This window comes from Talpa europaea (assembly GCF_964194135.1).
Source record: "Talpa europaea genome assembly, chromosome: X".
In the NCBI taxonomy this organism is placed as follows: domain Eukaryota; kingdom Metazoa; phylum Chordata; class Mammalia; order Eulipotyphla; family Talpidae; genus Talpa; species Talpa europaea.
The window spans coordinates 36008295-36035881 of NC_140081.1; the positions used below are offsets into that span (position 1 = coordinate 36008295).

Genomic DNA, 27587 nt, shown 5'->3' on the forward strand with positions numbered 1-27587 from the left:
GAAAACAGACAGTAGGGAGTAGAAGAACCACACGCAACTTAACAACTCCTCAGGAAAGAAGCACACCACAATAAGAAAACCACCCGGAGATTGCAACGACAGTAACTTGGAAGAACTTCTGAGCCTTCCAGAAAGAGAATTTAAAATTGCCATGATTAAAAAAGTGACAGAAGTCATAAAGGAAAACAATGATCAGAAGAAGGAAATTGAGTCCCTAAAGAGGGAAAACAATGGTCAGAAGAATGAAATTGAGTACCTAAAAAGGGAAGTAAAAGAAATGCAGGAGATCAAAGAATTAATGCAGGAACTAAAGAACTCTGGGAAAAGCAAGGAAAGCAGAATAGATGAAATGGAAGAACAAATAAGTACTCTTGTAGACACAGAAATAAAAAGAACCAAAACAGAAAAGGAAAGAGAAGTACGAAGGAAAAAGAATGAAGAAAGACTTCGGGAACTATCTGACTCCATGAGGAAAGGAAATATAAGAGTTATAGGAATTCCAGAAGGAGAGGAGAGAGATGTAGGAACAGAGAAAATATTCCAGGAGATAATTGAAGAGAACTTCCCAAATGCGAAGAAGGAGCTGAAAATTGATATACAAGAAGCAAGAAGAACACCAAACTTCCATGACGAAAGGAAAAATACAGCAAGACACATAATAGTAAAGCTCCCAAAAATCCAGGACAAGGAAAAAATAATAAAGCTGACAAGAGGGAAGAAACAGATAACATTCAAAGGAAAACCAATCAGGCTGACATCAGACTTCACTGAAGAAACACTACGGGCAAGGAGAGAGTGGAGGGACATAGTCAACAGACTCCAAGAAAACAGATGCCAACCAAGAATACTCTATCCCGCAAGTACTCCTTCCTCTATGAATAAAGAATAAGGACCTTCCCAGACAAACAGAAACTCTGGAATTTCATTACAACTAAACCCCCACTCCAAAAAATACTACAAGGAATCCTAAAGCTAGAACCTCAGAGGGATGAATAAAAACGAAAGAAGACTGGGGCCTCCCCGGTGGCGCAGCGGTTGAGCGCTGGGTTGCGAAACTGCGCGCGGCCTCTGCGGCGCCGGTTCGATCCCCGGCTGCTCCCCGGCCACCAGAGGAGGGTCCCACATGGCGTACAGACCTCTCCTGCCGCCCGCTGCTCCCCTCAGCAGTGTACTTCGGTCCTTCTGCCTGCTCTGCTCCCCGCTCTGGCTCTGGTGAATTCTCTCACCCTCCCGCGCTTCTGACTGTACCCAGTGCATGTATAAACAAAACAAACAAACAAACCAGCAAACAAATAAATAAAGCATGCCTCTATAAAAAAAAAAAAAAAAAAACGAAAGAAGACCAAAAAAAAAAGTTATTAAAAGAATAAATAAATAAAATCAAAGGAAAGACAAACACAATGGCAAATACAGATGCTAACATATCAATATTAACTCTAAATGTAAATGGACTAAACTCTTCAATAAAAAAACACAGAGTTGCAGAATGGATTAAGAAACAAAACACCACCTTTTGCTGTCTCCAGGAAACACATTTAACTACAAAAGATAAAAATAGACTCAAAGTTAAAGGATGGAAAACAATCCTACAAGCAAAGGGACCAAAAAAGAAAGCAGGAACAGCTATACTTATATCACATAAAACACACTTCAACCTCAAAAAAATGAAAAGAGACACCAATGGTCACTACATTATGATCAAGGGGACAATACTTCAAGGAGAAATAACACTCATTAACATATACGCACCAAACGAGGGAGCACCAAAATATATCAGACAACTGTTGTCCTCTCTGAAAACAGACATCAGAGAAAACACATACGTAGTGGGAGACTTCAACACACCACTATCAACAATGGATAGATCAACAAGACAAAAAATAAGTAACGAAACTAAAGCTCTAAATAAGGACCTAGAGCATTTGGGCTTAACAGACATCTATAGAACACTAAACCCAAAAAAAACGGAGTACACATTTTTCTCAAGCGCACACGGATCATTCTCCAGGATCTATCACATACTGGGGCACAAGACAAACATCAACAGATACACCAAGATTGAAATCATACCAACCATCTTTGCTGACCATGAAGGCATCAAACTAGAAATAAACCATAAAAAGAAGGCAAGGAACTCTCCTACCTCATGGAGATTAAAAACCACACTACTGGAAGACCACTGGACTAATGAGGAGATCAACTGTATGGGGGAATATAAAAATAAAATTTATTATTTAAAAAAATAAATAATATCATAAACACCACAAGGTTGATTCCTATCACCATTAATTACTATGCAACACTGTAATAAAACTAGATTTACCTAGAGTTATGAATACTAAAATTAATGGAGTATTATGGCGAATTGTGTTACTTCAAAATGTGTATGTTAAGTTACTAATTCCAGTACATCTCAATATGACTAGATTTGGAGAAAGGGCTTTTTTAAAGAGGTAATTTAGTTAAAATGAGGTCACTAGGGTGGGCCCTAATCCAGTCTTATGTCCTTTTTAGAAGAAGAGATTAGGATATAGAGAGGGATACAAGTGTACAAAGAGATGATCACATGAACGGCCACTCTGGTGGTGCAAGGGGGTAAGTTTCAGCACTGTTGGCAAAGTACTGCAGAACGAGTTCGATTTCGATCCCCAGCCAGGGAGCTGACCCACATGGCACAGCAGATCTCTCCTGTCTGGTCCGCTTCTCCCCTCAACAGTGTTTTCAGTTCTTCTGCCTGTTCTGCTCTTCACTCTGTCTCTCGTGAATCCTCTGACCTGCAACCCAGTTCTTGTATGCATAAATAAATAAGAAAAAAATAAATCTTTAAAAAAAAGAGAGATGATCACGTGAAGAAGCATTTAAAAGGGTGGTCATCTGTAAGCCAAAAAGAGGTCTCAGGAGAAACCATCCTGTTAGCATTTTTTTTTAAAGATTTATTTATTTATACAAGCACTGGGTACAGTCAGAAGCATGGGAGGGTGAGAGAATTCACCAGAGCCAGAGCGGGGAATAGAACAGGCAGACTGACGGAATATACTGCTGAGGGGAGCAGTGGATGTGGCAGGAGAGGTCTGTAGTGCCATGTGGGACACTCCCCAGTGGCCAGGGATCGAACCAGTCCTGCAGAGGCTGCGGGCAGCTTCGCAGCCCAGCGCTCAACTGCTGTACCACCGGGGGAGGCCCCTGTGAGCATTTTTGATCTTAGACTTCCAGCCTCCAGAACTGTGAGAAGATAAATTTCTGTTAAGTCATCCAGTTTAAGGTAACTTGTTCAGGCAGTCCTAGCAATTAAGATAGAGGATAGTTAATTAAGAGCAATTAATTGAAAAAAAAAAAACAACCAACAGAACTAATAAGAATATAGTAAGGCTCTCTAATATAGGATCGAGAAGGAAAAGTCAACTATTTTCCTGCATACTAGCAACAATCGATTGGAAAATGTAAGGTAAAAAGATGACACTTTCAAATAGGAATCAAACTATAAAATTAAAATGCTAGAAAAACACTGAAGAAATAAACTGAAGAAGAGAAATACAAGAAAACCTGAAAAAATGGAGAGATAAAGCCATACCCAAAAGGTAAACAGCAGAATGATGTCAATGCCATCCAGAAGTTGCAGTAGTTCAAAAGCGATTTTGTCTGGCATGTTGCTTTTAACCAATGAGTGGTGTATTTTCTCAAAATTAGAAAGTCTTAGTCATAAAAAAAACGTACAAGACAAAAGCTAAAAACCCTGCAATAAAGCCTCCTAGCAAAGGAAGAGTAAATGTAACTCTGTTTTCCATAAAATTAAGCTCTGGTGGTAGAGGAGGATGACTGAGAGGGCAGATGAAGTTGTGAAGATACTTCATTCTAGTTTTAAAAAATATTGCTAAAGACTAGGCATCGATCTTAGGCAAATACCCTCAATAACCTATATTTGGAAGAAAGTTGGAGGCCAAGGTTTAAGATTACAAAGAATGTATTAACTCTGATGTCAATGGGCTCTAGCTGGAGATTATTAGAACATCATTATTTGGGTGTTCTGACTTCAAAATTTTACAGTATATGCCCCTAACCCTCTTTTTCTTGTTAAGTTCTATTATTTTTAGAATATATATTTACAGGATATTAAGTTTTTCAAGAATGCATATATCCCATTGTATCAGAAAAGCCTCTGATGAAAGATGACAGACTCCATATACTAATCTACAAATGATATGCAATTCTAATAAAATATCCAACAGGATTTTCCATAGAATTTGACAAGATGATTCTAAAATCCATCTGACTAGAAAAAGGTCAATAATGGCCTAGAAATTCTGGAAAAATAAGAACAAGCGGGTCAGTATCTTGTTGCTAAAATGCCTTTCCAGTTTTGCTAGGGAAATCAGGGAGGGGAGGAGAAAGCAGAGGCTGATTGAGGTGTTTGTTCTGAGAGGACTAGTTAGAGCAAGTCTGGCCAGATGTCCAGGTTGTAGGTAGATGAGACTACAAAAGGTAGGATAGGTTGCCAGGAGAACTTGGCATGCTCCTAAAACCAATCATGGCTTAGCTCAGAAATGATGGGCTTGCTCAGCATCTGTGTTCTCAGAAGGGCCACAGGAATCAACAATTTATTTTATGGAGCAGAATAATATTAGGAATATTTAATAATTACACAGTGCTTACCATATGCTGGCAATGTTCTAGGAGTTTCATATATTTAATCTTCACAACAACCTATGAGGTAGGTACTGTCACAGAAAGGTCAACTAACTTGACAAAGGTCACATGGCTATTAAGGGACAGAGCTGGAATAGAGTAGAAAAAAAATCTATATATCTATGGGAATTTCACCAGGGAAATAATGATCAACTAGTCAATAACTGATATTGGGACAAATAACTATATAGAAATTAATCAAGTTGAATTCTACTCCCATAATTCAAAAAACTTAATTACAGAAAAAAAGCTAAAATTTTAACTTCTATACAAGACTTAGTTGAAAACATTAAAAGGTATTCTTATACAAGGTATAAAATACAAAAACTATCAGAAATTGACATAAATGACTATAAAAATGGAAATTTACATGCTAAAAGACATCATAAATAAAATTTAAACATAAGCAACAGATTAAAAGAAAGCATTTATTGACATTTCTAGAATACATAAAAAAACACTCCAATATATCTAGAATAAAGAATTCCTATAAATCAGTAAGAAAAAAAATCCCAATAGAAAAATATGTGAAAGGTGGAATAGGTAATTCATGGAAAAGATATAAAAGAGCCAATAAATACATAAACAAACTGAGATCCATTTTTTTCACTGGATTAACAAAAGTCAAAAAAGGCCATTAAGATTTACTGCTGCATAAAGGTAAACTGGGGATACCAGGAAGGCCTGGTCCATGTACCATTGGGGGAAGTCAAGGACCCCCACAACCCTCAGAGAGAGGAAGGGCCCTGAAACAGGCTCAGTAGGGAAGTACATGCTGAGCAAAGCTGCTGCAGGCCTCTGGTGCCCACCCATTTGAACTGTGGAACTGAGTTGAACTGGGGCACGGGTCCGCCATCAAGGTAAACAGCGGATACCAGGAACGTGCTGCCCCTGTGCCACCAGGGGAAGTCAGGGACACCCACAACCACTCTCAGGATGGCAGAGAGCGAGGGCCCAAAACAGGCTCAGTAGGAAAGTGCACACTGAGCAAAACTGCTGCAGGCCTCCAGGGACCACCTGCCTGAGCTGTGAAACCGAGCTGAACTGGGGCACAGGATCTGCCATTTAAGTGAACTGAGGGCACCACACCAGGAAAGCACAGCCTCTGCACCATTGTTGGAAGACAGAGAACCCATGATACCCTTTGGAAAAGGAGAGAGGGACAACTCCACAAATGAAGCCAGGTATCCAAGATCCCCTTGTGGAACTGAGTAAATATAGAGGGATGGGATTCTCAGAGATAGCACCCAACAACAAACCCACAATATCACTACCCTTGTGCAGTTTTGGTGTAACAGTGTTTAACTTGGTCTTGCCACAGTTCCCAATATCCTAGAAGGAGCAATCCAGAGATGCCCGCCAAAACCAGTAGCACAGTGTCCCAACACATTGAACAAATTAGAAAACAAATATCAGGGAGAAGAAAAAATACAAACAACCAAGCAGGCCCTCAGGAGAAGAAGACACCACAAAAAAGAAAACCAACCAACAGAATCCAACAACAATGACCTGGAAGAACTTCTCAGCCTGCCAGATAAGAGAATTTAAAATCACTATGATTAAAAAACTAAATGAAGAAAAGGAAAAGAATGACATGAGAAAAGTAATCAATGATCAAAATCTTCTCTGACCATGAAGGAATCAATCTAGAAATAAACCATGAAAAGAAGGCAAGGAATCCTAGTACCTCATAAAGATTTAAATACACAACTGGAAAACCATTGGAGATCAAAGGAGGAGATCAAAGAAGAAATTAAAAAATACCTTGAGAAGAATGATAATGAGGACACAACTCTCCAGAACATATGGGACAAAGCAAAAGCAGTTATAAGAGAAAAATATATAGCAATACAGGCTCACATCAAGAAACAATAAAGAACTCAACAGAACAACCTAATCTCCCACCTTAAAGAACTGGAAAAAGAACAACAACAACAACAAAAAAAAAAAAACCCAAAACCAGTAGAAGAAGAGAAATAATAAAAATCAAAGCTGAAATAAATGAAATAGAAGTTAAGAAAACAATCCAAAAGATCAAAGAAACCAGAAGTTGATTCTTCAAAAAAATAAAATAGACAAACTTCTGGGCAGCCTCACAAAGAAAAACCACAATAAAATAGGTAACAGCACAAATAAATAGGATCATAAATGAAAGAACAGATCATCACAACAGACATAGCAGAAATCACAATAAAAAAAGCACAATAAAATAGGTAAAAGCACAAATAAATAGGATCATAAATGAAAGAAGAGATCATCACAACAGACACAGCAGAAAGCAAACGAATAATCAGAAACCACTATGTACAGTTATATGCAAACAAGTTCAACAATCTAGAAGAGAAGGACAAATTCTTACAACTTTACAATCATCCAAAGCTAGATAAAGAAGAATTAGATCACCTAAACAGAGGAATTACAAGCAGTGAAACTGAAACAGTAATCAAAACCCTCCCCCAAAACAAAAACCCAGAACCAGATGGATTTACAAATGAATTCTACTAGTTCAGAAACGAACTAGTGCCTATCCTACACAAACTGTTTCAAAAAGTTGAGAAGGAAGGGATAATACCAAACATGTTTTATGAAGTCAACATTACACTAATACCAAAGTGAACAAGGACATCACAAAAAAGAAAACTGCAGGCCATTCTCTCTAATGAACACTGATGCAAAAATCCTCAATAAAATCCTAGCCAACAGAATGCAACAATGCATCAATAAGATAATTCACCACTACCAAGTAGGATTTATTCTAAGGTCACAAGGATGGTTCAACACCCAAAAATCAATTAACGTAATCCAACACATCAACAACAAAAAATAAAAACCACATGATAATATCAATTGATGCTGAGAAAGCATTCGACAAAGTTCAACATCCATTTATGATAATGGCCCTCGAAATTTTAGGGATAGAAGGAACATACCTTAACATTATAAAGGCCGTAAATGACAAAACCATAGACAATATCATTCTCATGAACAGCTGAAAGCCTTTCTGTTAAGGTCTGGCACAAGACAAGGATGTCCACTCTCAACACTGCCTTTTAATATAATATGGGAAGTCCTAGCTGGACCAATAAGACAAGAGAAAGACATACAAGGAATCCAAATAGAGAAAGAAAAACTATCACTATTTGCAGATGATATGATACTATATTTAGAGAACCCCCAAAATTCCACAGAAAAACTAATCAAAACAATCAACCAGTTTAGTAAAATAGCAGGATACAAAATCAACACACAAAAATCAGTAGTCTTCCTATACACAAACAATCAATCTGAAGAAGAAGAAATCAAGAAAACCATCCCTTTTATAACTGAAACAAAAAAATCAAATACTTGGGAATAAACCTAGCAAAAGAGGTAAAGGAACTATACAAAGAAAATTATAAAACATTGTTAAAAGAAACAAAAGAAGACACAAAGAAATGGAAAGTCATCCCTTCCTCATGGATTGAAAGAATTAACATTATCAAAATGGCCATCCTACCAAGGGCAATTTACAGATTTAATGCTATTCCAATAAAAATTCCAACGACATTCTTTAAAGAAATAGAACAAATATTGATGAAATTTATATGGAGCCACAAAAAAAAAAAAAACCCAAATAGCCAGAGCTCTCCTGACTAAAAAGGAAGGGAATGGAGATTATCACACTCCCAGACTTCAAACTATACAACAAAGCCATAATAATCAAAACTGCATGGTACTGGAACAAGAACAGACACATAGACCAATGGAACAGAATAGAAAACTGAGAAATAAACCCACATATGTACAGACAACTAATCAGTGAGAATGGCACATATTAAAATAACTAGCAACAACAATTGTTGGCAAGGACATGGAGAAAAAGTAACTCTCCTATACTGCTGGTGGGAATGCATACTGGTGCAGCCACTATGGAAAGCTTTTTTGGAGGTTCCTCAAACTGCTAAAAATGGAGCTTCCATATGATCCAGCAATTCCACTCCTACGTATCTACCCAAAGGATACAAAAACATTAACTGTAAGTGAGCTATGGAAACATCCCAAATGCCCCAAAATAGATGACAGGATCAAGAAGATGTGGTACATATACACAATGGAATATTACTCAGCAAATTAAAAAAGATAAACTCATGCCATTTGCAGAAACATGGATGGAGCAGGAAGGGATCATGCTCAGTGAACAAAGCCAGAAAGAAAACGAAAAATATTGGATGGTTTCACTTTTAAGAGGATTGTAGAGGATCCAAATAAGGGATCAGGAAAAAAGTAATTATAATAAAGTAAATATCAAAATTAACTGGCAACTATTAATCAGAGACATTCTACGGGGGGTGGGGTGGGGTGAGGGGCTTAGGATCAAAACATGGGTGGGAAGAGTGCAAGGCACTATGGTGATGGTACATGGGTGAATTGGTAGTGGGAATTTCACAGGGGACTATAACCAAGACGAGAAAGTATACCTTCTACAAAATTGAAGAATGATGTAAAAAATATATAAAATAAAATTTAAAAAAAGATTCATTGCTGGTTAGGTTGTGAAGAAATAGGTAGTTTTCATGCACTGCTCATATACTGTCCCTTTTGGAGGGGAATTAGGCACTATCTAATATAGTTAACAAACTATCATTAACTTTGTATATCCCCTTCAACCCAGCAGCCCCAGCAACCCTAGAGAAATGTTAATTGGCATGTGGGCACAAAAGGCAATTTGCAAGAACTTACATTACAGCATTGTTAATAATACTAAATTATCAGATAAAACCTAAATCTAAATAAGGAGAGAATGGTTAAATGTATGATGGTACATCTATGCTATAGACTACTACGCAGCAGGTAGATATCATTGATGTACTGATGTTGAAAGAAATCCACACACCAAGTTGTAGACTCATACACACTAAACAAAATTACACCTCAATCTATGCGTACATATGGGTATAAATACAAGAAAATGAAAGGTACATAGCAAACTAATAACTAAGGTTACTTCTAGGTAATCTTACTCAGAGAGTGAAAAGTGTTAGTCAAATGGAATTTTTACTCTCTGCCATGTTCTAATTTTAGTCAATAAACATTAATTTTTTAAAAATAATATTAAAACGAACCCACATTAAAGTCAGCTGAACTATATAAAAAATGCTTTATATACTGCACTATTCAATAAATCTTAGTTTTTAAAAAAACAAGTCATGTCTTAAAAGAAAAAGCCCACTGAGATCTCCCATGAGGAAGACACTGTGCTAGGTGCCATGCAAAAAGCATCTAATTATATCAAACCATGCAATATCACCATTTTACACATTAAGAAAATATGGCTCAGAAATAAAGTATTAGGCTTAAGGCCAGGCCTTTGGTCACTACAGGATTCTTTGAATAGGGACTGGGGCTAGGGGAAGCTCTTCTGGCCTGGACCCAAGTGATCAGCTGTTCTTACTATACTCTGCATCCTTGAAGCATGCTCCCAAGCTGTCCTGTTCATCCAGACTGGCGTTTTCCTCCTCCTCCTCACTCTCAGTTCTCCAGTATGCTGGCCGCTTGATAGGCCGCTTTCCTGGGGTGCGCTGGGAAGCAGGACTGCTAGACACTGTGCCCACACCACTGCTGGAACTCCCACTACTCCGGTCCTGGGCCCCCGTCCACCAGGCCTGCAGACTGGAGGTAGCCGGTGAAGACGATGAGGATTGCAGGTTGGCCATACACAGCATGCCCTGGATAGCCTCCTGAGTGCTGGGAGAGGCAGGGGCCTCACTGCAAGCGACAGAGAAGAAATGCTGAGGATGTTTCTCTACCTGGCAGAGGAAACTGGTCATTGGAATAGTAAGGCAGGAAGAACAACAATTGTGGGGGTCATTGCAGAAGAAGAGAGAACCATCCCAAGTTCTCTCAAATTAAACCAAGGATCAAGATAGTATCGAAGTTTGTTTTTATCAAAAAGTCTGTCCCTTCCTGTCTCAAGTCTCTCCATAGAAAGCAGGCAAGATGGCAAAAAGATAGGCATATCTCCCCACCTTTTTAATCCAAGCTTCACTCATTCATTTGTTAACAGAATCCAGAAAAGGCCTATTCTTCTCTGCCTTTTCTAGTCCCTTTTTGAACTTTTCAAGTATCCCAAACTGATTCCCCTTAAAATCAGTGTAGTCTCTTTCTCTGTCAGATCTCAAGGATCTTATGACAGATTTTATGGCTACTTAACTCTTTCAGCCCAAATGGCCTGGCAAATTCTTTACCCCTTTAAATGAATTGACAAACATCAGCTGATTGACCTAGCCCTTTGGGCAGGGGTGTGGAGGGGTGGGGAGGGGTGGGGAGGGTGGTACTGTCTGATCATCCGGAAAGGAAAGATAAAAGCTAGTACTTACGCAAGGGCAGCATAGTCAGGTCCCCCCACCTGCCTGCTGGCCTTCAGCAGATCAAGAATTCCACCAGCTCCACTCCCATTCCCAAGCTTGCCTTCAACCCCTTCTACCATGTCCTCATCTGTTGTATAGTCCTCCTGTTGGGGAAAAAGGATTTCACCTCAAGTGCCGACGATTGGTCTGGTAAGGGCCCAATACAGGGCTCACAGTCTCACTCCGGATATTGCTGTAGTCTAAGCACCAGGTATAAAACAAGTATTAAACAGAATAGTCATTCTTTCACCTCAGTCACCATAGTATCTTTGTGAGGTATGTATCAGAAGTTCCATTTTACAGATAAGAAAGTTAAAGCTCAGAAGTTAAATAATTTGTATTAGCTCACAATTAGATATTCTAAACTGGATACTCTATCTTCTATAACCACTGCTTTCTATTCTACTCTGTATATAAAAATTTTTAAAATATTTCATTTGGGCCTCCCTGGTGGTACAAGGGGTTAAAGTCTCCACATTATCAAGCTATCACCAACCACTGTGACAAGAGTTCAATCCCTGGCCAGGGAGCTAACCCACATGGTGCAGCAGACCTCTCCTGTCTCTCCTGCTGCTCCCCTCAGCAGTACATTTCAGTAGATCCGCCTGTTCTGCTCCCCACTCTGTCTCTGGTGAATCCTGTCAACCCCTGAACCTCTGCCCACACCCCAGTTCTTGTATGCATAATAAATAAAAATAAATCTTTAAAAATTAAATATATATATATTTAATTTAAAATACAATGGTGCATTTTGTATGCTCAGCAGCACTTAGAAGACAATCTTTCACTTAATATTTTAGGAATTAACTACATAGGATGTCTTTTTTTTTTTACCCAAACTAGAATGACAATCTGTCTTCTGTCTCTGAAACCAGAATGGACAGAAGACTAAACATAGGGCAGGTTCCTACCTCAATATCAAACTCAACTTCTCCTGGTTCACGAACTCGGTTGGGGTCAGAGCAAGGCTTCGCACGTGGCAACTTTCTGGGAAATTCTAGAAAACAATGGAATGTACTTACCATGAGCCAAATACCCAGGGGAAAATGAAAATAAGACTATAATTTTCCTAAAGCAAAGATGACAGGCAACTAATTTAGGGAGCTTAAGAATTAACATATAAAAAGAATTTACATATAAATAGAGCAATCTCTAGAGCAAAGGACACATAGAGGCTGACAGAGCTGGTAAACTAGAATGTCAATAAGCTCAAGTCTAAGATCTTGAGTCTATTAAGGGGCTCAAAAACAAATTTGAAATGGGTAGGTCAGGAAAGAGAAAGAACAAGTACACACTTGGTCTTATTATCAGGGTCGCCTTCTCCTTTCCCAATCTCTCGTCAATCTGCAGTTCATCATCTGAATCCAAATCGAATTCATTCCCCATCACCTGTTCCGCCACCAGCCTAGCCTTATCTGCCTTCTTTGCAATCTTGGCTCGCCGAGACTTTGATAAGTTTTTCATCCTCTTGGTACTAGAAAGAGGAGAAAATAAAAAAAACAAAAAGTCATACTCAATATTGTTAAGATGGCAATTTTCCTTAACTGCTCTATAGATTCAAGGCAATCCCTACCCAAATCCAGCTAGTTTTTTTGGTAGAAATTAGTAAGTTGATAGTAAAATATATATGGACACACAAAGGACTGGACATGCCCACAACAAATTTTGAAAAGGAACTAAGTTGAAGGACTTACACCATTCAATTTCACTGTTCACTACAAAACTAAAGTCATCAAGGTAGTGTAATATTGGCATAAGGGTGAAGAAATCTATCAATGAAACAGAAGTGAGAGTTTAGAACTAAACTCTTAACTTCATGGCCAACTGAATTCTGACAAAGGTGCCAAGGCAATTCAGTGGGGAAAAGAATGATCTTTTCAACAATTAGCGCTGAGGTAACTGGATATCACATGCAAAGAAATGAATGTAGACTCTTCCCTCACATCATACACAAAAATTAACTCAAAATGGAGCAGACAAAATGTAAAAGTTAGAACTATAAAGCTTCTAGAAGAAAATACATACTTTTCTTGTAACATGGGATTAGGTAAAATTCAAAACTTTTGTGATTCAAAAGACACAATGCAGAAAATGTAAAGATAAGCCTCAGACTGGGAAGAAATATTTGCAAATCCTTTTTCTGGTAAAGGAATCATATCCAGAATTTTAAAAGAACCCTTTTGAATCAGTAATAAAGTAATTCAATTAAAAAATGGGCAAAAGAAAGCACAAATAAATAGGATCACAAATAAAAGAGGAGAAATCACAACACAGCAGAAATCAAAATAATCAGAAACTACTATGAACAGTTATATGCAAACAAGCTCAACAATCTAGAAGAGATGGACAAATTCCTACAACTTTACAACCACCCAAAGCTAGATAAAGAAGAAATAGAACACCTAAACAGATCAATTACAAGCAGTGAAATTGAAACAGTAATCAAAACCCTCCCCCCCCAAAAAAAAATGAGCAAAAGATCTCATAGACATTTCCCTAAAGATGATAAACAAGTGGCCAATGATTATACAAAAAGATGTTCACTGTCATCAGGGAAGTATAAATCAAAACCACAAACCAATGAGATACCACTTTACAGATATCAAAATGGCTATAATGAAAAAAAAAAAAACAAAATAGACAGTAACAAGTGTGTTAGCCACTATCCAGAAAAAGTCATCATTGGTGGCGAAAATACAAAATGGTAGACACTTTGGAATAAAATTTGGCTACTTCTTAAAAAGTTGTACATACAGCTATTACATGAACCAAAATTTTACTAAGAAACTAAAACATGTACACATAAAAACTTGCATGCAAATGCTTATAACACCATTATTCATAATAACCAGAAAGTGGAATCAATCCAAATGAACATCAACTAGTGAATGGATAAATGTGGTATATCCATACAATGCAATACTGTTAAGCAACAAAAAAGAAACAATTAATGATACATACTACTATATCATGGTTGAATCTCAAAAACATGCTAAAAGAAGCCAGATACAAAAGACCATATATTATATGATTCCATTTACAAGAAATGTCTAGAATTAGCAAATCTATATAGACAGAAGTAACTTAGTGGTCATCAGGGAAGAGAACAAAGATTGACTCTAAGTAGGTGTGAGGGATCTTTGTGGGGTGATGGAAGTGTTCCAAAATTGGATTGTGGTGATGGCTGCACATTCTTTAAATTTATTGACAGTTATTTAATTGTAAACGTGCAACAGGCAAGTTGTATGGTATGTAAATTAAAATATATCTCAAAAATATTTAAAGAAAGTGGGAAAAAACTCAGAAGTGTAAATAATTCTGTCACACATGGTAAGCAATATTAACCAGTCCTAACTGCTTATAGTTAAAAAGAAACAAACTTTGGGTAAGTCAGTACACTTGATACATTCAGCAGTCATTTGGTGAACTGGCTTTGAGTGAATTGGATGTCTGTAAATTGACCTGTTTTCCCATAGTTGGGAGGATTAAAGGAGTTAAAGCAGAGGATGACAAGACTAGTGCCCAAAGGCAACCAATCTTATAATTAACTTTTCTGAGACTCAGTTTTCATATTAGTAAAATGAAGATAAATAATACTTATCCTTAGGGTTGTTGTAAGAACTAAATAAAATAATGTATGTAAGCAGCTAACATAAAGTCAGACACAGAGCAGGTGCTCAATAAATAAAAACATATATTTTTAAATATTTACATATAAAAATAAAAATAAAGCTATTTACACCCTGATCTTTTACTAACTTCTAATTATGAAAAATGTGAAGCACACACAAAAACATAAGTATAATAAAATTTCATGTACCTATCACCCAGCTAATTTTCAGCATCTAACAACACACAGCTAATTTTGTTTCATTATACCTAACTCCCCACAAAAGCTGAATTATTTTTGGAGAAAATTCCAGGCATATCATATTGTCTGTAAATATTGTATCTTGAATCTCTAGGTTCTCTTAACAGTAGCATCTGTCAGCTGCAGGAGAAGACAGAAGGAGCACAAAATTGTTGGGGAAGGTTAAAATGTTTTATTGCATCCCCTACAGTCATTATAGACTGAACCTTTAGGACACAATTTTCTCTTCCCCAAAAGACCTATCATGGGTTCTAGACAAGGACAATGCTCAACAGCATTGCTCTAGACAATGCTCTAATCTTATTATTTAGTAATTATATTCTCAAATCCCAAGGATAGCTCAGTTGCTCTCAGAATCTGCCCTGCCCTCACACTCCCTTTACCCTTATTTCTCAGCCAGATGGACCTCCTATACTTGCCCTTGGGATCTGAAGACAAGCCTTTTCTGCAAAAAAGCTAAGAAGGGATCCTTGTTGCTTATGCTCCTGTTGTTCATACTTGGCACTTGACTACTGCTATATATGGTGTTGACAATCCAAATGATAACGCTTACTATTCCTGTGCCTCTGCCTTCCTACATGTTTCAGGGTTGCTGATGACTGACATAGCTTCTGGCAATAGCCACATCATAATCAAATCATCAGCATCATTATCATCCTATTTCATCTTCAACTTCATCATTATGCTTATAGTAGCTACCATTTATCAAGTATTTACTATACGCCAGGAACTGTGACAAGCATTTTATATACATTTCATTTAGTCCTCCAACACCCACCCTAAAGTTAAGTTTTTTTTTTATATAATTTTTTTTAATAGAGGCATGTTTATTTATTTATTTATTTATTTATTTATTTATTTATTTATGTTTGTTTGTTTGTTTGTTTATACATGCACTGGGTACAGTCAGAAGCGCGGGAGGGTGAGAGAATTCACCAGAGCCAGAGCAGGGAGCAGAGCAGGCAGAAGGACCGAAGTACACTGCTGAGGGGAGCAGCGGGCGGCAGGAGAGGGCTGCGCGCCATGTGGGACCCTCCTCCGGTGGCCGGGGAGCAGCCGGGGATCAAACCGGCGCCGCAGAGGCCGCGGGCAGCTTCGCAACCCAGCGCTCAACCACTGCGCCACCGGGGAGGCCCCCTAAAGTTAAGTTTTATATACAAATCAGAAATTATAAGGACATTGAGGCTCTCAGATAGGTTAATTATCTTGCCAATATCACACGGCAAATAAGTGTGAGAGCTGGGATACAAACTTGGGATGATCTGATTCCCAAGCCCATGGTTTTCATTGTGAACAGCTTTTATTATATTCCTTTAGAAAATGCTGTTCAAATTATTTTAAGAAAAAAAAAATATATATATATAATAAAAGAAACCATAGTTAAAATAGCTAAAAAAGAAAATATACTCCTTACATGAAATTCAAACAGTATTGTAATGAAATATTTCTCTCCTGCCTCCTACTTTATACAAATAAATATAGACACAAGTTTGGTGTAAGAAGTATAAAATACTTAACAAATATGTGTGTGAATGTGTACAAACACCTGGAAAGAAGACATTGATGTTGGTATTCCATGGGAAGGGAAACTAGATAACAGGGAAGAGTGAGAGCAAAATGTTTCACTATGTATTCTTCTGAACACACTTTGTAAAATTTAAGCTGTATAAATAAAATTTTAAACTAAAAAAGCACAATTAAAAGGAAAAAGTTTGTTTACTTACACAAACATACACATATGCCTGTTTAAGAAATAAGAATGGAAGTATTCCTATGTATTGCTACCTGGGCTTTTTCATTTATTAATATATCCTAGACATCTTTCTGTGTCAATCTTTTTAACAGCTTCATTCTATAGATGCACTATAATTTATTTATTCAACCTTTATTGATGAATGTTTCCAATTAATTTTTATTATAAGCAATGATGCTGTAAACACTGAATATTTCTCTTTACACACTTGTGTATTTCTGCAAAACAAATTCCTAAAAATCGAATCACAAAGGTATGTAAAAAACTCATGGTTTTAACAAGTACACTATACTATCGCTTGTTCCATGGGTTCTCACCCACTGACTTGCTGATATTTCTAATCACACAAGATTTTTCTCAGGATTGCCAATTAGATTACAGGTCTCTCCCTCCTACCACCCCAACACTGCCATGGTTCTCTAAACTAAGCAATCAATGATATCTGATACTATCTGGGTATCTCCCCAAGTATATACCCTCCCCTACCCATGTCCTAGCGCCTAGGTCCCAATTCCATGTCCTATCTTAGTGGTATGTTGCCACCAATAGTCCCAATATATCTGTGTTCCTTGTCCCCACCTCACCTGCCATTAGCCATCAATAGGGCCAGTGGGCCCTCATTTCCATCAAGGTCCAAGTCTGGCGAGTCATCATCTGAGTCATTCAGGCAGGTACCAGTGATGTTGAACTGCAGAAGGAGGAGGCTCAGTTGTCACCTCTCTGGGACTCCCATGTAAATCAGGATGGTCAGTTCCCTCCGGTTTCACAAGTTTGAGTTCACTGTCAAAACCACCTAAACAAAGGCCTTCTGCTACATTGTTCCCTGCCCCCACCCCAAATGATCACAGAAGGAAGCCTATTGATCTGATAAAACATATTCCCTGAAAGGAGGGGTGCATCTTCACATGCCAGTTGAAGGCACCACAATCTTGAAGCAAGGAGGAGCCCTGAAAAGGACTTTTCTCAAGGATGTGTTCAAGATTCCAAACTGACACTCATACACCATGTTTTCAAGAGTCATTCCCATGCCAGCATCTCAAGATACAACTGAAGTATCAAGTTTTCTGAGAAGGGGTCCTGATCATTGATCCTACCCATATAGAATCATTTCTCATGTTTCTCAGGGTCTCTCCTACACCCTTAATCATAACATCTACAATAATTCATTGCACTCATTTGTTTTATGCCTATCTTTCTCACTAGCCTGTCAGTCTCTTGAGGGTTACATCCACAGTACCTATCACAGTGCCCAGCATAGACAAGGTCTCAATAAATGCCTATTAAATGAGTGGTACTGGTAGCCATATACCAGGGGCCCTAAGGGAGGTGGGAGCAAAACAAGATAGCCTGTCCTTTTGATAGCCTACTCCTCCTACTCCTCTACTCTTCCAAGGGACCCAAAAGGGTTGGGCTGAACTCATGGGCCAGCACCCACCTTTGCTTTCTGGGAAGAGCCTGTCTTCAGTGCCTGATGATTGTATGTATCCATGAGATTATAGCTCAATTGGCCAGCAGGCCCCAAGGCTGAGCTCTCCTTGCCCTTTCGCTCTGCCTTCTTGAAGAGTTCCTTGGACTTCAGGCCTTTCTTCTTTGAATCACTTTTGGAGGAAAGTGACAGCCTGGACATGGATACTGAAGTAGAATGGGCTGGTCTGCTTAAGGGAATGGAGCCAGCTGGGAAGATCCTCTGCAGCCCAAAGATATTGCTTGTCTTCCCAACGTTCTGTTGGAAGATATCCTATAAGAGTATTAGTACATGGGGGGGGGGTGTTAGAGCTTACTTAAGGGCACCCTCTATGCTAAGAGCATATTCATGGCACTGGCGATACTACCATGGAAGTAGTTTACAGATGGCTCCAAGTATGCACACCCTAGCTTTTTCACAGTGAGTTATCAAGAATTTACTGGGTGGCATTTCTTTATCCAGCCACTGACAAGTAACAATATGAGCAGAGGAAAAGCCCAGGACTACCATCAAAACTAGAGAAAAAAGACTCTAAGAGCAGTTGATATGCGACAGAAAAAAAAATTAGTACTAAATTGTGTGGTTCCAACTCTAAGGAGTGCAAGATTTTTAAGAGGAGGAAAAAGGTTCTAGTCTGAATTCTGCTACCAGCTAGCTCTGTGACCTTGGGAAAGTCATCTGATCACTCTGGGACTCTGTTTGCTCTACTGTAAAATTCAAGAATTGGATTGGAAAGGTGGTTTTCAAAAATGCGCTGTGGCTCATTCATGCTTCTTAGGCCCTGAAGACTGGAGTTAGGTTGAAGACAAATAAGGGAAACAAATGTAGCACTAAACTTCCCATCTTCATCAAAGTTGTGTTTTGACTGGCTGTATAAATTGAGCTTCCATGAAAGAGCTCCTTTGGGAAAATAATTCCACTGTATTAAAAAGTCAATGGACCAGATATGATCCATCTCTAAGTATTCTTCCAATCAGCCCAAAGTTCTATGTATGCAAAATGGCTTAAATGTGAAGAGCCTTTTAATTAAATCCTGAAGGATTCTGACAGACGGCAGTAGGGGGAAATGAGGTGGGAGGTGGACATTGTAAACTATGACGTGGCTATGAAACAATACAAGCGGTGAGGTTGGACGCCTAATTTTGCAGTAGCTCACTCTGACCAGCTTTTAGCATGGATTTAGTACCTATATTCTGGGCAATAAATGGAACTTTACAGCATTTGCACTAAAGGAAAGTTTAAACTTCCTCAAGTCCAATTCTCTGGTGCCTCTGCTACCTCACCAGCCCACACTGAGTTCTTTCTTTGCTGCAAAATGTATTAATAACAATGGCTAACATTTATTGAGTACTTACTCTGCTAGGCACTGTGCGAGGGGCTCTATATTTATTAGCTCATAATTCAAATAAAACTCTGAAAAGATGGTGATATCACCACTTTATAGATACGGATACTGAGGCTCTAAAAGGCTTGCAAGTGACAGAGCAGGAACCAAAATCCATGTTTCTCTGATTCTCTTACCACTACATCTTACTGCCCGCCCCATGGTATATGTCACCTGTTGAAACATGGTTTTGTAATCACCTTCAACCTGGGGGAACTGTAATTTTGTAGAATGAAGAGACTGAGTCAAAATATTAGTAAGAACAACTACTACGATGACCTCTACCACCCACCACCATCACCATCACCTACCATCAGAATTTACTGAGGACTTATTGTGTGCCAAGCAATATACTTAGTGCTCAACCTGTATTACCTTATTTAAACCTTTTAATGACCTGAACAGGTATAATTATCCCCACTTTAGTTATGAGGAAACTGAGCAGAAAGTTAACTTTGGCCAAGGCCCTCTAATTGACAATGAGTTCTTTATGGGCAGGCATTGTATTATTTATGTATCCTAAGCACTAATCTCAATGTGTGTCATACTCAAGGTGCATAATAATTATAGGGCCCTTGGTGGGGTCTCCCCAATCCTTCCCCTAAGCTCTCATGCTAATTGTAAAAGCCTGACCTGCCACTTGAGCCTCGAGCCCTTCCTAAAAACCTCCCCTGCTCCCTTGCTTCTTACTTCCACCAAGCGGATCTCCCTAGCCAGATCTTTAATGAGCTGTACAGTCCGTACTGTCTCTGGGATCTCATCCTCATGGTCTGGCAGAGCCTGTTAAACAAAAGACATGAGGAACAGATGTGCATATAAATAGACACAAAACCAGAATTTTTTTTTACAAATGTACCAAAGCAATTCAATGGAAAATGGGTATTATCTTTTTAAAAAATGGTACTAAACCAATTGGATATCCATATACAAAAAAAGGACCTCAATCCACATTTTGCACAAAATCTCAAAATATTGATAGATCATAGACATAAAAGTAAAATCTAAAACTATAAACTCTTTAGAAGAAAGCAGAGAAAATCTTTGTGACCTTGGGTTAAGCAAAGATTTCTTCGGATATAGAAGCATTAACCATAAAAGAAAAAAACCAATCAAATTGGATTTAATAATAATAAAAAATTTTCTCCTCAAAAAACAGTGTTAAGACAAGGCCTCCCCTGGTGGCACAATGGTTGAGCACTGGGCTGTGAGGCTGCCAGCAGCCTCTGCAGCGCTGGTTCGTTCCCTCATTCCCCAGCCTCTGGCGAGGGTCCCACAAAAAAATAAAATAAAAAGCAAACAAACAACAGAAAAACAGTGTTAAGACAAACCAAACTGAGAGAAAACATTTGCAGAATATAGATCTGATAAAGAACAGTGTCAAGGATGAGAATCTCAATTGTGGGCTTGGGTCACACACCTCAAAAATTCAAGACAAGCTGGCCTCTCCGCTTATGAGGACAGAACTCAGTGTTGAGCAGCCCACAGTCAGCACAACTCCCCAGGGGGAGAACTTTTGGTTGTCTTTTAATTTGTCTGCAATGTTGAGTACTAGGAGATTTACAGATTTATGTAGAAAGATCTCTCGAGCTTTTATGATTTCTTTAACCAGTTTTCACTTTATTTTTTCATTGAGAGGACAGATAAAAAGTACTCAGCATTTCCTTCTTTTTTATGGTTTGAGTCTTTTTTTTAAAGATTTATTTATTTATGCACACAAGAGCTGGGGGGTAGGCCAGAGGGGTGTGTGTGTGTGTGTGTGTGTGTGTGTGTGTGTGTGTGTGTGTGTGTGTGAGAGAGAGAGAGAGAAAGAGAGAGAGAGAGAGAGAGAGGATTCACCAGAGACAAAGTGATTGAGAACAGGCAAATTGACTGAAATATATTTCTGAGGAGAACAGTGGGCGAGACAGGAGAGGTCTGCTGCACCATGTGGGTTAGCTCCCTGACCGGGGATTGAACTCATGCTGCAGTGGCTGCGGATATCTTCACAGTGCTGAGACTTAACCCTTTGAGCCAACAGGGAGGCCCCACCTTTAATACTTTTAATCCATCTGGAACTGTTTTGGTGGCTGGCCAAGGGTGAGGATCAAGAACCCATATGATATAATTGTAAACCTTCATAGCTCTTCTCTACCAGCCCAGGGGCTCACAGAGAGGTAAAGGAGAGAGTGCATCCTGTGGAAGTCATCTATACTTTCCACAAGACTGCTTCCACGAGTGTGGGTTCCTTGGATCTGTGTCCTACTCTCCTCCAGCTCCCTTTGACTATGCGGTTTGGGGCCATCCTACCCCCAGGACATGGTGCTTAGGACTCAACATCCTCCCTCCCTTTTGGTTTTCCTGGGACACAGTCACTCTGAAAATCTCTTCATGGGGAAGGGAAGGGCCGGGGGGATGGTGGCATCAGATATGAAACCCAAGAGATGAAACACCTGAAGGGTGTGGAGAAACAGTTTCACAGGCGAAGAAAGCTAAGCCTGCAGTGGTTGAAAGGCCTCCCAGGCCACAGTATAAAGGAGAAGGTGTCTATAAAGAGTATCAGAAGCAAAAGAGTATATATTGCTATTTCTTCTATTTTTTTGCATTTCTTAAGTGTTTTTTTTTTTTTAAATTCAACATTTTGATTAGGTAATCCATTCACATACTTCAAAAGTAAAAAGATACACTGAAAAGTCCCTGCCATCAATCTGATGATTAGCACTCTCCCCATTTCCCCACACTTTTCTTAGTTTCTTCTGCCTACCTCCAGATTGTGCTTTAAGGTAAATACAAGAACAGATAAATGTCATTCTTGTTTCCTTCCCTTTTTTTCACACATAAGGTAACATACTACACACATAGTTATACACCTTTATTCTGGCAATCTTTCCAAATCAGTACACATAATTTTCTTATTCTGTTTTACAGATATTTAGTACTCAACTGGATAAATGGATATTGGTATATTTCTTTTTGTTTTTTAAAGATTTATTTATTTACACATACAAGAACTGGGGTGTAAGCCAGAGGTTCGGGAGCTGAGAGGATTCACCGGAGAGTGAGGAGCAGAACAGGCAGATCTACCAAAATACACTGCTGAGGGGAGCAGCAGGCGAGGCAGAGAGGTCTGCTGCGCCATGTGGGTTGCTCCCTGGCTGGCCAGGGATCAAACTTGTGCTGCAGTGGCTGGTGATAGCTTGATAGCACTGTCTTTAACCCCTGTGCCACCAGGGAGGTATATTTATATTGGTATATTTCTAAAAAGCCATGTTTATTGTATGTATGAAGAGTCTTAAGTTTTTCATACACTTTAATCTTGTAATTTGCTCTTCCAGTAATCTATCCTGAAGGAATAATCAAGAGATGAGGGACAAAGACTGATGCACGTGGATATTCACTGCATGATTCTGTGTGACTTTCCCCCAAAATAAATAAAAAGGAAGCAAGAAGCAAGTGGTTAGGTAAGAGTGGTACATCCCTACAAAAGAACATCATGTAACTATTAAATAGTCATGGAGAACACTGGTAACACAGGAAAATTAAGATAAGCCAAACAATTCAGTTATAAAATTTTGTTTTGTAAATCAAATAAAAAGAAAACATGTCCATATGTTAATGTTAGTTTCCTCTGAGTGTTAAAATTACAGTTGCTTTTCCTCCTCTATACTCTTCTGTATTTTTCTAATTTTTTAGCATAAGTACTATTACTTTCTACAATTACTAAGAAAGGTTTAAAAATGCAATTCACAGTCCTCCACTATAACCCCAGGAGCCCATAAGAGCCCCCTTGTCTCTTCTTCCTCACCAAAGTATTTACCAAAAGTCAATTCCTATAAAGGGCAGAACTCTTGTAGAGAAATAAGTTTATTTACTTCTTTCCTTGTCCAGGCTCTAAAGGCCAAGTTCAGGGCTTTGCCGCCATGGACCAGGTAGGATGCAGGGTGTCTCCTGTTCTCTCGCAAACCTAAAGGGGGAAGAGGAAGGCAGACTGTCAACAGAGCCATTCAGAGAAGTGAAGGGCTTGTTACCTCTTTCAGATATTCAGAGAAAATGCTCAAGGTTCTGAGCACAACTCTAGATTTCAGTCCTTAAAACAGTGTTTGTTTAATGTGTACCTACTAGATGCAAGGCATTTGATATCACTAGCTCTTTTAATCCATGTAACCACTCTGTAAGCTAGGTATTATTATCTTTATTTTAGGTCAGGAAACTGAAGCTCAGAGAGGCAAAGACACTTGACCAAGCACACACCAAGTAAGTGTCAAAGCCGAAGCTGAAACCATGTCTATCTGAATCTCAGGTCTGTGCACCTTCCACCAAGCTGTTTCTTAGGCTTCAAAATGTGAACAGTCTGGAGGATCATGACTGAATAACCATCAATGCAAATGAAGGAGTAACTGTGTTCTGGGTTATAACAAATAGGCAGATTTAGGCTCAATATAGCATTGTCTGATGAACTGTGTTGTTCAGAACAGGTAATAAGCAATTAGTCATCCAGTTTTTGAACACTTAGGTGACAGTCCAAGTGGCAGAATAAGAACCTAAGGTATTACGTGGGAGACTTTACTCATTGACCTCTGAGGTTCTTTGTAACATTGAGATACTGATTCCACCTGGCCAAGTCACCTTGAAGAATCTAGGTCTGAATGAGGGAGCCACTCTGTTTCAGAGCAGAGCAGGAAAGAGGAAATTCAGCAGATTAAATTCCACTTGGGAAACAACACAATGATGCCAGGCTGAGATCAGGACTTGGACTTCTCCCTGTAGGAAGCACAGCCAGGAAACTCCGAGATTATCCAGATTGAATTTCTTACCTTAACTGACAGGAGATAGGATTAATTTCACTGCGATACAATTTTCTCTTACCTTTGCTAAATAAAATGTAAAATCCAAGACCTACTTCACATTATGTTTAGTATAAAAGCCAGTCTCAAAAGATCACATACTGTGTGATTCTATTTTTAAAGCATTGTTGAAATGACGAAATTATAGAGATGAAAAAACAGATGGGACAGAGGGCAAAGGGTGCCATACCTCGAAAGATGTCCAGGATATGCTTTCCCACATACCAACAGATGGTCTCAAAGTTGGGAAACTTGAAGAGGTCGGCTGTACTCAGTCGCTTCTCAATTTCATAGGCTCTGGAGGAAGTAGGCACAATAATGAAATAAGAATCCCATTTACTGTGTACCTACTATGTATCAGATATTTCTGGATGCTTTTATCTATGATTTGTAGTCACATTACCCTGAAAGACCCTAATTTATGTTTAGGAAACTTGGGTTCAAAGGTTATGTGACTTGCCGAAAGTCATATAACTACTAAGTATGCATGGGGTATTTATCTTCAGACTGAACATCAGTATTAATTTCTTCCCGATGATCCCCACCTCCTTTTATGCTGTGCTCCTCACTATAGGGGAGAACCCAAGACTCTAGCAGACAGGAATGGACAACTCAGGTTCACCGCGACATCAGGACTCACTTGAGTTGCATTTCAATATTAAGGCTGTGTAAGAAATTCCCTCCAAAGGCAAGGCAGTCCACAGGGGTCAGCACAGCATGGATCCATCCTGCAGTGTAACAAGACAAAATCATAGCTGGCAGAGGGCCTTTCTTCCTTTGGAAATCTCCACTGCCTGCTCAGAGCAAATACAACTCCTTTGAGCAGCCAGTCTAGCAGAGACTCAGAACAGTAATAAGTTCCTCCACTATCCTCATAGCCATCCTGGCTGAGTGTGCTATCATTATAACCCTGACTAGATCTATATGGGGTTAAGAAACTCCTTCTACTTCCTTCCTCCCCACTTCTGTTGCCTCACCCATCCTCTCTCTTGTTTCTAAGAGTGGATTTACCCTTACCCTTGACAGGACTACCCCTTTTAACTCTAAACAAAGAGCTTTTGCATTGGGCAGACCTGGGTTCAAATTTTGCCATTTTCTAGCTAAATATCCACACCACCAGGTTGGTGGTGAAATATACAGCTAGTTAGAAATCAATTATTCTCCTTGCCCTTGCCTTTCCTTTGGGAGCTATCTGATATCTTCTCTTGAATCTCTCTCATATTATCTTCCCTTTCCCATCCACCCAATTTACCAATGCCTTAGGAGTCAGACTCCTCACTACTTGTCACCTAAGCTACTTGCAACAACCTCTAAACTGGCTCCTCCACACCAGCAGTTTGGGCCAGTGATCCTGGAGCTACCTGAGACTTTCAGAGCATATGTGAGAGCAAAACTACATTCATGATAGCACTAAAGTGTTGTCTTTTTAACCTTAATTCTCTTAAGGGTGTAGTGAAGTTTTCCAGAGGATACTTGCTGTGTTATTACAACATGTAGAAGCAGATTTGAGGATCTAAGCATTTTCTATTAATCCGTACATTAAAATAGGTTTGCAAAAAAAAGTTAATGTCATTCTAACCACTAAACTTCTTTGGTTTGAAAATGGTTATATTTCATAAACCTTTTACTTAGGCTAGCATATAATGTGCTTATTATTGGTTTTCTCAATAAATTAACATATTAATTTTTTTCAGTTTTAATTTATAATGTGGTAAATATTAATAAACATTAGACACATAAATGAAAGCTCTTCTGGGTATAATATAATATAATATAATATAATATAATATAATATAATGTAATATAATACAATATTTAAGAGTATGAAAGGGGTCCTTAGTCCTAAATGTTTGCAAACCACTGTTCTGCACCAATATTGAGTACTCAAGTCTATCTACATCCCAAGCCTAAGCGATATATCTAAAATACAAATATGCCCATGTCATCCCCTGCTCCAAACTCTTCAATGTAATTTGCACCCCTCAGAAGAATGAATCAATTATCATATACAATGGAATACTAGAAAGCAAGCAAAATGACTGAACTACACATGTATCAACATGGATCTCACAATCATAATGTTCAAAGAAAAACACAAGAATACATCCAATATGATTACATTTATATAATGTTCAAAATATGTAAAACAATACTATATATTGCTTAGTGAGGTATATCTATGTAGTAATTGGATAAAAACGTATGAGGGTGACTAACATCAGCTTCAGGACAATAGACAGCACTAAAAGGAAAAAATGGGAATGCAATGGAGAAGAGATATACAGAAACCTCCAAATAGATTTGTGATATATTTTTAGCTGAGTCATGAACATATTAATGTTCATTATATTAGTCTTTTTATCTTTTGCTGCATCTGAAATTTTCATTAGAAGTGAAATTAACTAATAAACCTTCATTTGTCCTAGTCATCTCCAGGATAGGTTTAGTCTACCTTTAGTCTACCTTCATTTCCAGCTTCATCTGCTCTCCCCTCTTGACTTTTTTAGGCTCCATTTTTGTAAATTGCTCCACAGAGTCTTGTTTAGCTTATGCCTTTCCCTGTATCTAAGATGTATTTCTTGCCTTTCCTTCCCTGGTCAGCACCTACAAACTCTTCAGGCATCACTCCTCTGAGATTTTAACAAAGCTCTGGCTAGATTAATTGTTCTCTGCACTTCCAAAACTTGTAATGAATATCTATATTGTGGTTATTAGAACATTATACTTAAAAGGTGCATTAATCTTTTGTCCCTAGTACCTAGCCCAATGCTGGGACAGACAATATAAACTCAAAGTTTGTGGAGCTAAGTAGCTGATACACATTGTGGGAACTTCTATCAAGTTGCAAATTAATTCAATTCAAAACTCTGGTAGGCAGTTCAATTCAGCAGTTATTAAGTATATCAGTGTAGGAACATCATCCAGCAAGATCCAACAAAGGATTCAAAGATGGGTGAATAAATGCTTGGGAAAAGAAAATTATAAAAGAGTAAAGGAGATGGGTATGGGTGACTGGCCTCATCATTATACATTCTATAAAAGTAATGTAATAAAATGATATTGACAGATGAATAGACAGACCTGTGCAAAGAAATGATAATCTAGAACTATAGATACAATGCTTGAGGTGTTAAAATTACACAAGAACCTTAAAATACTATATTTGAAATAAATAATGTAATGGCTGGACTGAATAAAAGAATGGAGGCAATGGAAAAAAGAGTC

General features: G+C 38.5%; 1 protein-coding gene across 3 annotated transcripts in view; it reads right to left on the bottom strand.

The window, feature by feature from the left end:
- The window catches only part of PHF8 (PHD finger protein 8), a gene marked incomplete at both ends in the record, with an annotated part of 180995 nt that overhangs the window by 59681 nt on the left and 93727 nt on the right, over window positions 1-27587 (bottom strand). Inside the window, 10 exons of one of the 3 annotated variants that reach the window (XM_084258613.1) lie at window positions 10115-10428; window positions 11040-11173; window positions 11981-12066; window positions 12365-12543; window positions 17278-17381; window positions 18129-18431; window positions 20233-20322; window positions 23391-23482; window positions 24553-24659; window positions 25003-25090. In XM_084258613.1, the coding sequence (XP_084114739.1) occupies window positions 10115-10428; window positions 11040-11173; window positions 11981-12066; window positions 12365-12543; window positions 17278-17381; window positions 18129-18431; window positions 20233-20322; window positions 23391-23482; window positions 24553-24659; window positions 25003-25090 (1497 nt within the window). Of the gene's footprint in view, window positions 1-10114; window positions 10466-11039; window positions 11174-11980; window positions 12067-12364; window positions 12544-17277; window positions 17382-18128; window positions 18432-20232; window positions 20323-23390; window positions 23483-24552; window positions 24660-25002; window positions 25091-27587 lie in introns of all 3 variants that reach the window. The other 2 variants (XM_084258612.1, XM_084258611.1) reach the window with 2 other exon arrangements.